Raw genomic sequence first — 14,227 nt, forward strand, 5'->3', positions numbered from 1 at the left:
CCCTGACCTGCATCGCCGATGCGTGGGGGGTTGGACGGCCCGGACACCTCGTCGTCGCTGTCATCGAGGATGATGATGTCGCCCTCGTCGCGGTCGTGGCACTGGGCAGCGATCTCCTAGAGGGTGCGGCGCTGGCGCTCCATCTCCTACCGGACGTAGTCGTCCCGCGCCAATTTCAGGCCGGTCTCCTCGTCGGCGACCATGGCCTCGTGCTCCTTCATGGGAAGGAGCGTCGGCTCGATCTTCTACTTGACGAGACGGGAGGAGAAGGGACGTCGCCCCCGTTGATGACGAGGGCGCCGTCGCGGGTGTGCTACCCGTGCGGCGTCTCCCGTGGCTCCGGCTTGTTGGGGAGGAGCGCCGGCGACCCAGAGGAACGGGAGCCCGACGACGACGAGGATGCCATCTCCATTCACCTCGGCGTCCAGGAGCTGCCGCGGCGGCGAGAGAAGGAGGAGGGCGCCAGGTACTCCAAGCGCGGCGAGTTACCGCCCTCGATGTGCTCGAGGACGGCTTCGAGCATGCGCCCGGGGACGCCCCACCATTGGCGCCGCCCCTCGGAGTTGAGGCGGCCACGGGGCTCGACGCTGTTCGTGGAGGCGAGCTAGTCGGCGTGGCGGCGGTCGAAGTACGCCGTCCAAAGCATGTGGCAGTCAGGGGCGTACCTCGGCTATTGTCGCGCGTGCTCCGACAGCAACGATCTGATGCGCGCGATCTCGGCGCGCCGGTCAGCTCCGATGGGCGGCGGTGGCACCGAGACTCCGCTGAGCCTCCACGAGCCCGGCACCCGCATGTCCGGCGGCGCCGGGTAGTCCGCCTCATAGAGGCGGGCTTTCGCCTGGTGCAGGTGGCGGCGGCTGAAGCCATTGGCCGCCGGGGTAGCGCTCGGCCATGGTCGTCGGAGGGGCATCGGCTGGGAGAGAGGGGAGAGGGGCGTCTTCGACGAAAGGTGGAGAGAGGTTGTGTGTGTGGCCACCGGCAAGGGAGGGGCGGCTTTTATAGCGGCCGGTGGGCGGTGAGCGGACGACAGCCGTGTATACGCATGGCGGGCGAGGGCGGGACGCGCGTCGGCGCGCCTTCACTGCACCGCCCCTGAGGAATCAATGGAACCTTCGCATTGATTCCCCGGGAGAAAATGAGGCGATGACAAACGTGCCTAGTTGCTGACTCGGCGGTCCAACAGGTTTTCGCGTCAAAAATGTTTCCCCTACACCCCCAGCACGCCTGGGTACGCCGGCGCCACATCGGCCCTAACCGACAAAAAGTGGACTTCTGGGGAAGGGCGACCGGGCTGTTTTTTTCACACCGGTGATAAAAAAGGGACTTGGGGGGCGAGTGGAGATGCTCTAAGGACAGAGGTGTCGACTGTTGTGACACTTCAAATGCGTTAGAAACCAGTTGCCAATACCCAAGATTGTTCTGAATTAAGTTCTAAGGCTGGCGTTTTGGCTATCCATTAGAGATGCCCAAAATGGCATGTCCTACTCCGTTAAGTTTGTTTGCCTTTCCAGGTTGAAATCGGGCGGAATCACCAGTAACTTGAATTATTACGATTTAGAACAGTCTAAAATAGCGTACTTGATCATGACCATTACTGGGCAGGGGTATATATAGCCAAATGCTAACGTAGACCAGCGAAGCCAGGCCAAGAGGGGGCCACACAAAGGTAAATGAACCCTGAAACTCTAGCAGGCAACTAGAGCATACCTGGGGCAACACTGAAATTTAACGAACTCCGAACTACCAATTTCATTCATCCCTTATATTATTCCACAAGCGGCCATTCAATCACAACGACTAATACATATGTACATGTTCATGGCTGCTTACAACAGCATCTGCGCTTGCTTGCCTTTACCACTGTCTCCACCGGTCGGCCTTGTCATGGCTGCTAAGCTGTTGCAGGCGCCGCCTCTGATTCCCCCAGCCACCCTAAGATGTCTGCCCTTTTTTTGTTGGGCTTCAAATTGGGCCCAAATCGTAGGTGCTTCGGTCTTGGTTGCCTTCAGGCTGTTATCTAGCAACTATCTACACTGTGCACAATGTCCGAATCCACAATGCAATTAGCTCAGATCGAAACCGGCTTCCGAGTTTATTGCATACAACAGTTTGGTTTGCAACTGCTCCTTGCTGTTCAACACAACCAGGGAGAGAGTTTGTCATGTTGACGCAAATCAATGAGCAGGTAGAATGTAAAGGAACTAGCGTGCCAAACGTAAAATGTGGTTAGTATGGTTTACTGACGTTCTGTAAGGAGGGAGCTTAAGAAGGTTCATGCAAGTAGCCGAGGTGGGCAAACGGTCTCCATGTTCCTCCAAGCCGGGGACACCAGCTCTAAATTAAAAAGGAGTTCAAGATGAATTTTCCAACAGAACAAATATAAAACATAGATATACAGGAAACTGAACCTCTGAATGCAGAATTTAGGATCAAGGTACTCAAATCCAAGGAGTGGCCCGCGAGAACATCCAGTCACAAACCTGTGCATTTAAGGTCATCCACGTGATGGGAGTAAGAAAAACATTGATTTGATATGAACAAAAGAGCATGCTTAGATAGAGAAGTCACAAGGAAAGAGATGAATTTCAAACATTCAAGCTCCTAAAGTAAAAGGGGAAAATATATCAATCAATCAGCAAAGCTTAACATACAATCTCTTTATCCTAGGTTTAACAACAATAATTAAAACTAATAAACACTAGCACAAAGCTCGCAAGCAGAATAAAGAATTGCTCATGCCGTGAAAAGGAGAAAGTGGCCTACTTGAGAAACTTTTTCTGATTATCTGAACTGAAGCTCTTTAGAACCTCCCACAACATATCGATAATCTCATGGTCCTGAAAGAAAAGTATTATCAATCCTTCTCTGAAGTAGGAAAAAAACTCACTATTACATGAAAAATTAAACATACAGATCCCATGATACAATACTAGTGTTTGTGCTGTGCAGCTGTCCAAATTGTGATCTAAATAAATTCCATAGAAACCATCCTGGATCCTAATTCAGATTGTCTATTTTGAAGCTGGGACAGGGCCTCAACTAGCTAGTTTAGATATTGAGATTGAATTAAATCTTTGAGGACCCAAAGTGGATGGCCAACTTACTACAATCTACTTTCACCAAAGAACATAGTGAACCCTCTAATACACAAAAAAAAACGCAGCTGTTCTGTAGATGGTTTGCCAAGAGTAGCTCATAAAGCGCTGCGGCTACATAAAAAGCTTGTTATTCATTACGAAGACTAAACTGTTTTCAAGCACAAGACACCAGTAGTGGATTAGCTTGGTTTCGGCACACCTGCTTACTCAGCATATTAATATTTTGTCACACCAAAAGCAAACAAAAAAATATCCTCATGGCACAACTACCACTTATTATAACAAATTGAGGGGTGGGCCACAAAGCATCTATTAAGTAATGGAAGAATAGCCTGTCACAACTTTCGATATGATTACTAGCTGCTTCTTGAGTAATGGAAGGACAGATTTTCTTACAGAAGAAAGGGAACATACCGGATGATAACCTCCAGAATAGTTGGTGTTTAAGCGCAAGTCATCAATGTCCAAACTTTCCAAAGAGCCAGATATGAGAAGCTGCAGGAGCAAAATACGCAAGACAACAGCAGAAAATTAAGAAGTGAATACATATACTAATTCTAGGAATAAGTGCCCTTTTAAATACAATAAATATGCACAAAACGATGCAATTCAGAAACTACAGCTGCATATAAACGTAACATCTTACTGTTGACTACAGGGAAACAACAAAATAAGTCCAAATGGGCACATGTCATTTGATATACAGATGTAAAGTCACACTGCATTTACTTAATAAACATATGTTATTTTGAAAGTAAAAATGTAATAAAGCTATAATGCTCTTATTTGCAATGTATAATGCTCTTATTTGCAATGGTAAAGCAACTAGGTAAAGTGAAGTACCTGAATTTCATGTTCATTGAACATATCAATCCATTCCTTTGGTATAAGTTTTTGAAAACCTCTTAGAAAATGCCTACCTTGTCCACGGATCTGTGATCAAAACAAAAGCAAATTGTTTGTCAAAACAATACATGACAAGCAAATGACAGGACAAAATAATTTTACCTGATAGTTTAATCGATGGTTGGCAACAAGGTGGATAAACGTAATAACATTCTGATTAGTAACACGCATCTCTCTCCCGCCAGGAAGGAGCTCTTCTTCAGCTTGTTCACCATATTCATTATTCACAATAACGAAGTACAACTCCAAATCTGACAGGTCGCCCTTGTAATGCTAAGCATAGAAAGGAGAGGTCAGAACACGGCAAAATGCACATCAGATGACAAGGAGGTTTATATTAGAGTTGAGGTCGCCCTTGTAATGCTAAGCATAGAAAGGAGAGGTCAGAACACGGCAAAATGCACATCAGATGACAAGGAGGTTTATATTAGAGTTGGTCCCTACATGGCCGTATCCTATGAATGTATCTCATGCTACAAAAACACAATACCGCCACAAATAATATGGATTGCAGCCACACAATTGAAGCCAAAACTTTCATATATTAGCTTCAGACCACATTAACAAAACTTAAACTAAAAGATGAGCACTTCAGCAGTCGTGTATCGAAACAGCAGCTCAATGACATCCAACATTTAGAGAGATTCTAGACTTCTAAGCATGTCAATGACCAATTTCTTCTTCACAAATTGAAAATAGATTCAGACCTTCAAAAATAGAAGATGTCGATACAACTCTGGATCCAAGGAAGGCAGATCGTTCAAGAAGTTAGACCTGGTTGGTGGTGAAAATCAGATATTATTGGTAAACTCATTAAAAGTGAAACACAAACAGCATGATGGAATTATAACGTGACATAATGATTGTTGGCAGATTCATAGAAGAGCAAAATCATAACAATATTGAACCTTTTACCCAACCACCCCCTGTTTAATTAGATTGTAGTGAACGTCAAATTCACAATAGCCCAAGGTTCACAACCAAATCTTGCTATATTTGCATTAGTTTGCTTAAAATAAATTTTATCCATTCAATAATCCAGGTCAACACAGGCACAAGTATTTCTATTGCAACTTGCTTAAGAGGGGAGGGACAGAGGGAGGGTGGGAGAGAAAGAGAGTTACTTCTCTTTCAGCTTGCTCAAGAAGAAGGTTGCAAATGGCAGATCAACAAGTATGCCCTCATACATTGCCTGGAGAACATTAATCAAGCACATTTCAGATGATACCCAATTATTGTCCGTCTGCTAAAAAGTATGCATAACTAATGGGGTTGGCCTTCCAGAAATTCGACGCAAAGAAATAGAAAATCAGATTACAGCCTGCAGCACCGAATAAGGCTACTCTAGACTACATTACCAACTTTCTCATTGATGGATGTGTATTATCGATTCGCATATCTATGGCGTTCTTTTACAAGCTACAGGCATGTGTCCAGACTCCAAAAAAACACATATTCAGAAAAGCAAGTTGATATTATAACGAAACTTAACTTAAGAAAAATGTAACTTTAGAATATGCAGACCAAACAGCTCCATAGAATGATAGAAACCCTACTGACATGCGCTACCCGACATTAAAATGTATCAACACATGCAAATCACTCTAGGGCAACGTGTGCACCATATCGGCAGATTAATCAAAATGTGCAAGCCGAAATGGATCAGCGCATGTGATTTGCACCGACATGATTGCAGAACCTCACAATATAACGATTTGCTATACTCTTCATTTTCTTTCTATTAGTCAAATTCTCGAATACATAGCATATTATAGGATATAGACATCTGATCAGAAATCTATTAGGCTATTAGCTGCCAAATGTCGTTACAACAGTTATGGCACCCATATTTTATATTGCTGCTACCTACCATATTGCGACAGAGTGAATACTAACAGCTTCAAGCACAAAAGACATTTCCCTCTAGAAACACAACATAACACTGAAGTACCTTCCCAAGGAGACTTCCAAGAAAATGGAAATACTGCAGATGCTGCTCATGAACCAATCCTGATCCAGGGTTGGGGTACAGAACATGATCGACTGTTTCCTACATAAGGGAAATTGTGTGAGGTGTTGTAACTTAAAGACATTACTACGATTGTGAGTTCTGTAACTGGCGAACTTATACTGGATCAATGAAATAGCATAAAAGAGCAGATACCTTGAATAGGCCATACTGCACATCAAAAGCAGCACGAGTGATATTTTCCATGAAATCTTTGAAAATTCCACCTCCATCAATTCCAGCTTCTTCCACACCATGCTCATTAACAAATGATACTCGGATCTACAAGCATCAAATTTCATTCAAAAAGGAGAATGATGGTTTCTTGTGTCTTAGCAAAATCTGAATTAATCCAACAAGGAGAAAAGGTGAAAGATCTCATGATCATACTGGTCCTTTAAGATCTTCTTCAGAGAGCAAGCTTAGCTGATCAAAAGCATCTTCGAGGAGTCGACTTCTTCTTATTTTAAACCGATGTCTTGTCAAGGCGGAATGAGATGCCGTCGATTGTTTAGAATTTGCCAATTGTGACTGCTCACAGGAAGAGAAACTTCTAAGATATTATCCTAAAAGACGCACCAGTCTTATTCAATGTTCACAGAGAGATCGGTAATGACTTACAGTAAATATTTTAACTCTAATAGTAAAAGGTGCCAAAAAGGGAGCAAGCTTTATAATCTCTGATGCTCGAGTGTTGCCAAGTATCGCCTGAAAAACACGTACACAATGCTGGTGAGATGTGCCTCTGAAATACTCCCTCCGTTCCAAAATAGATGACTCAACTTTGTACTAACTTTAGTACAAAGTTGAGTCATCTATTTTGGAACGGAGGGAGTATGTTTTCAGTAATTCAAGCAGCACACAGGCCCACTACCTGAGAAACAAAATTTTCACTTGTTGCTTCTTGAGAATAGAAATCACTTTCGGCAGTGAATGGGAGTCGGCTGTTCCAGTCTTGCAACTGCAATTACAAACAATTTTTTATTACATAATATACTCTCCAAAAAACAATACCTGTAGTAGCAACCACTTGTTTAAAACAGCTTCACGGAATTTAAACTAGACAATCTAGGATAAACTGGAAGTGGTTGTGTTTGGTAAAACCAAAAAAATGGAGTTATGTTTGGTAAAGAAAAAAGAGTGTGTTCACACCAACAATCTTGCAGCTTAATAACAATGGACTACCCATCCAAAGCGATTGCAATTTGAAATTCAAAGAAGCAAGAACTCTTTCCTAACCGCTGATCGTGTGTGCACTGCCCAAAGATACATCAGTATATAACTAGTGAAACAACAGTATCATTGGCATTTTTCTCGGCACCTCGATATAAGCGTTATGGTTCAAAGCATCATGGCAAGGAACGGATATCATACAGAAACAGGATGTCAATGCAAGATATCTACCTGGGTAAGTAATTCAGATAACCCATTCCTTGCCTGGCTCTTAAGACTGTCGATGGACATTTTCTTAAGGCCTAAAGGATTGGGCAATGCTTTCTGGCTAGGAGAGGTATGTGAAGGAATAATCCAAAGAAGTTGCCATAAAGCCTGCAAAATGAAGTTGAGTTCATCTGTTCATGTCAATGTAACACCAAACATGATAATATATCAGCAACAGCTCTGTCGTCTTAAAATTAAAAATTCAACATTGGAGGGCTAACGATGACAGTAATGATATTGTCTTGTGCATATACCTGCTTTAAAATGAGGACCAGGGCCTTCAAATCTTTAAGTGAAAGAGGTTTCTCCTGCTCATAGAATTCCTCATTATCAACAATCTTTAACATGTACCTGGAACAGGGTAAAATAACAAAGCATTAATAATGCGTCCCTGACAAGAAAAGCACGAAAACCAAATTAAGGATTGGCAAGCAACAGTTCATGACAAATTGAAATAAGCTGTCTTACTTGTATATGGGACAGAATACAGACACAGGCAGGAGCCAACCAGGAGCATCTACAGACAAAGGAGAGATATACTTGGAAAAATATGGCCATCTTTTGTTTTCGTGGCATCGCTTTATAAAGTTCCATAGTGCAGGAACAATGTCAGTACGATAGGCGAGCGCAGTCATAGTTACATCCAGAGGCAATGTGCTGAACATGACATGAAGAAAAGCACAGATAGACCCTACAGCTTCCACTTCAGCATCTGATGGCCCAGATGGATCAGAATAGTTTGTGCTTAAGGTGCCTGTGAACAGAGCATTCACCTATGCATGATACAGGTTAGGGTCAAACAGGAGAAAGAAAAATATGGAGCCCTATAAATTTGAATGTATGGGTGTTCTGCTTACTAAATGTTCAAGTAACTTTGTATTTGAATCAAATGCTGCCATTATCTGTTTTTGCAAATCAATATCAAGCTCATCTTTAACATCGACATCCATGGCCATGTCATCGTCATCATCTGCCCCTGTACATAGTCCATGAAGAAACACAGCTTACATAAGACTCCATTACTGAAAGATACTTAAGTTAACGGGGTGTCCAATAAGAACACATCTTAAGCCAAAAGACCAAATATATTAATATTCTTTGGTTCTACTTCCAAGTTTTGTATAACCAAAATAATAAGTCATATAATCACAATAACTTATAACAGAAAAGATGCTTTAAAAAATCAGGTAAAATGAATTGCAGTTTACTAGAATTTTCTCACTATCACAAGGAGCCCCAACACAAATTAATGACAATAAGATGCTGCATAAACACTAACAAACTGTACTACCAAAAGATGGAAGCTGATTTGTTTGCTGCCGTGTAGCTTACTTTCGGTAGCTGAAGTGATCGTCGGCAACGCATCCAATAATGATGTGGAAACAGCAATGATGTCAGCCGCCTGATTTGGAAAGAACATATACAGAAAAATCATAACATATAATAATTAATATGGCTTCAATATCTTCAACTATCCACAAACAAACATGCAACAGAAAATGAAAAAAAAATAGCTCCACAACCAAGATGATAACATCACATATGTGAAAACAAAATGTCAACGATATATACATACATGTAAAGCACCACAACAAGCAGAAAAACACATTTGCTTGGGAATCCTTTGACACAAATAAATGCTCATCATATAAATCAAAAGAACCAGCATAAAAAATTACAAGAGAATACTGAAGAGACATATATAATGAACAACATATATGGTCAATTAAGGATTTGCAGTGCAACACAAGCTTAACAGTTGACACAATAAGAGCTAGAACCTACAAAAGCCTTGCTGCAACTTTGACACAAAAATATCAGGAAATATCTGCAGTATGACAACTTTTAGTTACGTGGAAGCTTTTCCATTCTGTCACTGGCATTTTTCCACTCCGCATCAATCCCACTTGTATGAAGAATAGACGGTAGAAAAAATATATGTAAAGTGCATAATTCATGTAACATAATCATTCATAAATGAGAACTCGAGAAGGAAAATAGGATAGCAATTGTCATGGAGCAAATAAATTTCCCTGCCGACTACTTCCAGCCTTGGCTCAAAAATTGGAAAAGAAAAAATAGATGTGTAAAAGCAAACACTGGGGCCTAACCACCTACGTAATGCTTTTGGAAGTAGACCACGACTTGCAAAGAATGTTTTCATGTACAGGAACCTAACTGATACTGTCTTTTTAAACATTTTCCCTTCTTTAATATCGTCAGTTACCCGCTAACTGAACAAAATGATGTACAACTCGAAAGGTAGAAGCACTAGACACGTACTCTATCAGAAGCGAACTTTGGTTCGGACAAAATCCAAGTTGCAGCTTCGAGTACATTTGCAAGAACACACGCATATCCTGGCTGTTTAGCTGATATATCATTAGGGAGAACATCAGCACGACTGGGCAAATAGCAAGCTATCTGATGAATATAATATTTGCTGAGCCCATTAGCAGAGAAAACCTGGAGTAACAAGCAATAAGAATGATCAAAGATACAGCCATTGAAATAATTAGTTAAAGCACATCACTCCTTGAAGGAGTTTCTAATGGAGAAATTGTAAAAGTTCATAATAAATCTTCATATTCGGAGACAGTCTAATTCAGATGCAATGACAGTTGTCGTATTTGCAGCATCAAACAAAACATTTTGCAGTTTATATGTTCTCAATGCATAAGTTTGTCTTGAGGAAAAAAGATGTATCGAACAAGAAATCATGGAAACAGCTCACCTTCTTGAAGTGTGGCAAACGATGCCAGAGAAAAGGAATGGATAGAAGCTGCGAGGAAAAACTCCATCTTGGATCCACAGCTGGACAACAACATTGATTATCACCAACATGTGAAGCAGTAAGCATGAGAACTTGCTCCAGCGCAGATATATCACAGTGCTCCATATTTCTTGCATTTTGCTGGATAACAATCAGATCCATCACAAAACAAATCAAAGAAGAATAACTAAATGCTACTGCACTTGGACATACCAACGAATGCAAATCAGAACCAAGCTAATAATAGCTATGTTTGTTTGCCAAGAGAATAGAAGTTTGTCACTTTGAGTTTTTAAAGACAAATACTAAATAAAAACTAAATGTTTTCTCTTTGTATTCAAGTTTCACTTTCCATCGTGTGGTTCATTGCCTTGTAAAGTTGTAATTGCTTTGGAGAAGAATCTTAGAACTACGAGATGGATATAGCCAAAGTGATAAAGGAATATATTATATTAGTTTAGGTTGCATATTGGGATAGTAACAACACCTTGTAAGGATGTATACAGATATGTGCGAGTGATAAAGAACTATGTGAGCATACTGATCATGGAAAAGGTCGGTATGTATGATCAGAAGAACGGTATTGATACAAGCATATTCCTTCAACTGAAAGCAGACTTATTCAATGATTATATATTGTGGTCAAGAAGTTCCCTAAAAAAGTAGAGACGCTGGTAACAACAAAATATCAGCCAATACTGGAATAGAACATACCGGTACTGCACTGATAATTCCCCGAAATAAGCAATAAATCTTTTTCTGCTGAAGATACCCAACTACTTTGCAGTTCCACGGCAGTTTAGGATTTATCAAACAAGCCACAGCTTCTAGTAATTGGACAAAAGGCATTGATGTGCTTTGCACTGACATCAAAAGTTGATTATTCCAATCATACCTATCAAAATACAATAAATAAGTCAAATGAAGCGTTGTTCATTTCATTTGGGTGATAGAAAAATAGCATCTCCACGAGCCTGGAGATGAGCTACACAATTACAGAAAGAAAAATGAAGCAGGACATAAGAAACAAAGTGAATAGGCACAATATCAATATAACAAAGCAAATATATCCAGCATAGTTTTCCTCTACTGACATCACAAAATAAAATTTATACCATATTAAGGTGTAGGACTTCCCTTGCATGAGATGCTAACTGAATGTTTGGTTCAACACAGTTGTATATTCAGAAGAAATTGTAAGATCGGGGTAAAAAATGTTCTGTTAATGAAATTCATTCAATTTTTTTGATTTAATGAATCCTTGTTGGAACTTAGTCATGCACAGAAACAATACTTCAGGGAGTATTCATCCTCCACTTAAGATGAATAAATCTAATTTTGAAATGTGCCATAAAAAACAAGAACATCCTAAAGAAATATTTAAGAACCAGCATTCGATTTTTGAACCCACCTCTTCTGATGAACAGCATGCACACAGATGAGTGCAAGTCTTTTAACCCTATGAATTACAACTGGCTCCACTGAGGAGTAATCTACACCCGCAAAGAGACTTACAACATCCCCTACAACAGAAGGCCAAAGAAAATTTATAGCCAGTGCCATAGTAGTGAAAAATAGTATCATGTCGATGAGGTATTCAGTGAAAAGGAACAATAACATACTGATGAGGCTGCACACTAGTAGAGTAAGCAGACAATATATTGTATTATCTAGAAATGTCTAATAACTGACTAAGGGAGGGACTTCGCAGATGAATCGATAACATCAAAGTTAAGAGAAACTTAACTTCACATCAGTTGAATGTTACTCAAGAAACATAGTTAACAAAAAATAGGTTTTTGTGCCTAGGTAAACAGGACAGTGCTAATCAGCTCAGGAATAAGGCTCCAAGTTGAGAATAAGATACCTGTATTGCAGTATCACACATGGATGGATGAACATATACTAAAGAAACTGAGATAAAATCATCTCTGATCAATATATATAGAGAGAGAGGGTCGATACCCAATAGCACTAGGAACTTAGCATATATGCTTAAGGGCACCATAAGTCCTAAGAAGCAGAAGGATAATAGTTGCATACAATACAATGAATAGCCAAACATTCGTAAATAGTAGCATGATACATACCATGCTTAACATACTGCAGAAGTAAGCTGCAGACTTGAGAAAGTATAGCAATATCACTGTCTTTACTTGCATTGAAGAAGAACAGCAATTGGCGAAGAAAATCAGTATTATTGCCAAAGCAGTTCCTGATTTAGTAACAAGATAGTCAGAGAGAGGCAAGAAAAAGATAAATTTAATCTTTGGTGTAATGCTTACCTATCTACCCTCTGGCAGTGTTCCCCAAAAGTAGAACAAAAGTTCTTTCGAACTTCCAAGCGTGCCAATTCGAATGCCTTCCTCCCTCTGAAGCATTTCTGCAGCTCATAATTAGTCAAGTTCCATTTTGAGAACATGGAATGTATGTATCTAGGGAAATACACATGGAGCTAAAAAAAATCCTTGGGACATATATAGGAAAAAGGCAGCGCGACAGTTTGTCACTAGAAACAGGATGGTGGTTTAACAAAAAGTTAGGTTAACCGTTATCCGTAGTCCACGAAGGTGCACAACGTGCATGAACTGTTTAAACATAAAGCGGACAAACCAAAAAGGGAGATCATTTAAGTTTCTCAACTATCAACGCTCGTGACCCCAAGCAGAGCACATGCATACCACGCTTGATTTGCCACATCACACCCTGAGAAGTAATACAAACCGCTATATTTTCTCTACAGTCTACGCGACCCCGAATCCCCCCGAATGTCCTTGACACACCATGCCAAAACAAATAAATAAATAGAGCATGCCGGCTAGGTGTTGCTACAAGCCTACTACAACGTATCCACTCTACCAAGGTGATCACGCACACATACATATTAAATAAACTAACGATATGATGCATCCAGTAGAACTTTTCAAGCTAAAACGTTACACAATGCCGAGAAGCCACACAGGCTCCACAGCTAAGCTCTAACGTGCCATGGCTCTCCGCTCCGACCACACGAACCGAAACACCCGTTCAAGGCCAAAATGATCAAAGGGCTGGATCTCAAGTGTGAACTCTCAACGCACTGCAGAAACGCATAAACCCTCCCTCAACTCTCAAGCGCCAACCTGCTCGCAACGAAGACCCCACACCTCGCAATCACGATTCACCGACTACTCGCGCGTAGCTGCAAACATACCTGGATCTTGGTGGCGGAGGAGTTCTGGAGGCGCAGTGCGAGGCGGCGGCGCCGCTCCTCGCGCGTCTGCTCGAGCAGCACCTGGCGGTCGCGCTCCTTGTTGCTCCGCCCGCCCAGGTCCACCCGCTTCCTCGACGTCGGGTCGCCGGAGAAGAACATCCCTGCGCCGCCCTACCGGCCTGCCTGCTCACCACCACCACCACCTCAGGTAAAAATCACGAAAAAGACGCAGAAAATCCGCCCAAATTGGGGGTGGGAGAGGATGCGAGGCCGATCGGGGCGTACCGGAATGGGGCTCGGCTCGATCGGGGGGCTAGGGTTTGCGGCGGGGACTTGGAGAGGAAGGGGATGCGGCGACCGACTTTCGAAGCTGCGAGTCGGGAGGGGAAAGAGGAGGACGCGAGATGGGTGCGGGTCTCGGGCTTGCGGGGAGAAGAGAATGGGGTGGGTGGTTATTTTGGTCTGACGGTTCTACCCCCTTCGACCATGGTGCGAGTGCACCCCGGCGCAGGCAATGACGTGGGCATGGACGCGTGATGGGCGCTGACGTGGACGAACTCACGGCCGTCCAGTGAGGAAATTTTTGTACAGGTACAGTGGTACTGACGGGTCGCATACCAGGATGGCATTGCCCATTTGCATATAAACGTATTACATACACTAGGTAATTACCTGTGCGTTGTAACAGGGCATACTTTAATATTGATGCATGAAAATATTAGTGACCTTCTCTACGCAATCATTATGATTTACCTATCATTATATTGTTAATATGATTGCTTACAAGAAAATGGACTTTATCTACTAAT

At 42.0% G+C, this 14,227-nt stretch overlaps 1 protein-coding gene across 2 annotated transcripts; it reads right to left on the minus strand.

The window, feature by feature from the left end:
- Nucleotides 1–1,724: 1,724 nt before the first annotated feature.
- On the minus strand, nt 1,725–13,884 carry LOC123113172 (E3 ubiquitin-protein ligase UPL6). 2 transcript variants are annotated; one of them, XM_044534333.1, is made up of 27 exons: nt 13,704–13,884; nt 13,419–13,601; nt 12,511–12,608; nt 12,316–12,440; nt 11,637–11,748; nt 10,940–11,120; nt 10,187–10,366; nt 9,736–9,918; nt 8,785–8,854; nt 8,310–8,428; nt 7,921–8,225; nt 7,707–7,803; nt 7,417–7,560; nt 6,887–6,973; nt 6,634–6,720; nt 6,403–6,543; nt 6,169–6,294; nt 5,956–6,054; nt 5,129–5,196; nt 4,712–4,778; nt 4,107–4,277; nt 3,942–4,031; nt 3,513–3,593; nt 2,764–2,837; nt 2,409–2,480; nt 2,245–2,334; nt 1,725–2,130 (listed from the first exon to the last, which is right to left on the minus strand). In XM_044534333.1, the coding sequence occupies exons 2-27, from the start codon at nt 13,575–13,577 to the stop codon at nt 2,064–2,066; spliced, it is 3,093 nt and encodes a 1,030-aa protein (XP_044390268.1). In that variant the 5' UTR covers nt 13,578–13,601; nt 13,704–13,884; the 3' UTR covers nt 1,725–2,063. The 2 variants fall into 2 exon arrangements, with proteins under 2 accessions (XP_044390268.1, XP_044390278.1); XM_044534343.1 differs by having other exon boundaries at nt 12,511–12,597; nt 13,704–13,867.
- Between the last annotated feature and the right edge of the window lie 343 nt (nt 13,885–14,227).

Source organism: Triticum aestivum, chromosome 1B (genome assembly GCF_018294505.1).
Source record: "Triticum aestivum cultivar Chinese Spring chromosome 1B, IWGSC CS RefSeq v2.1, whole genome shotgun sequence".
Taxonomy (NCBI): Eukaryota; Viridiplantae; Streptophyta; class Magnoliopsida; order Poales; family Poaceae; genus Triticum; species Triticum aestivum.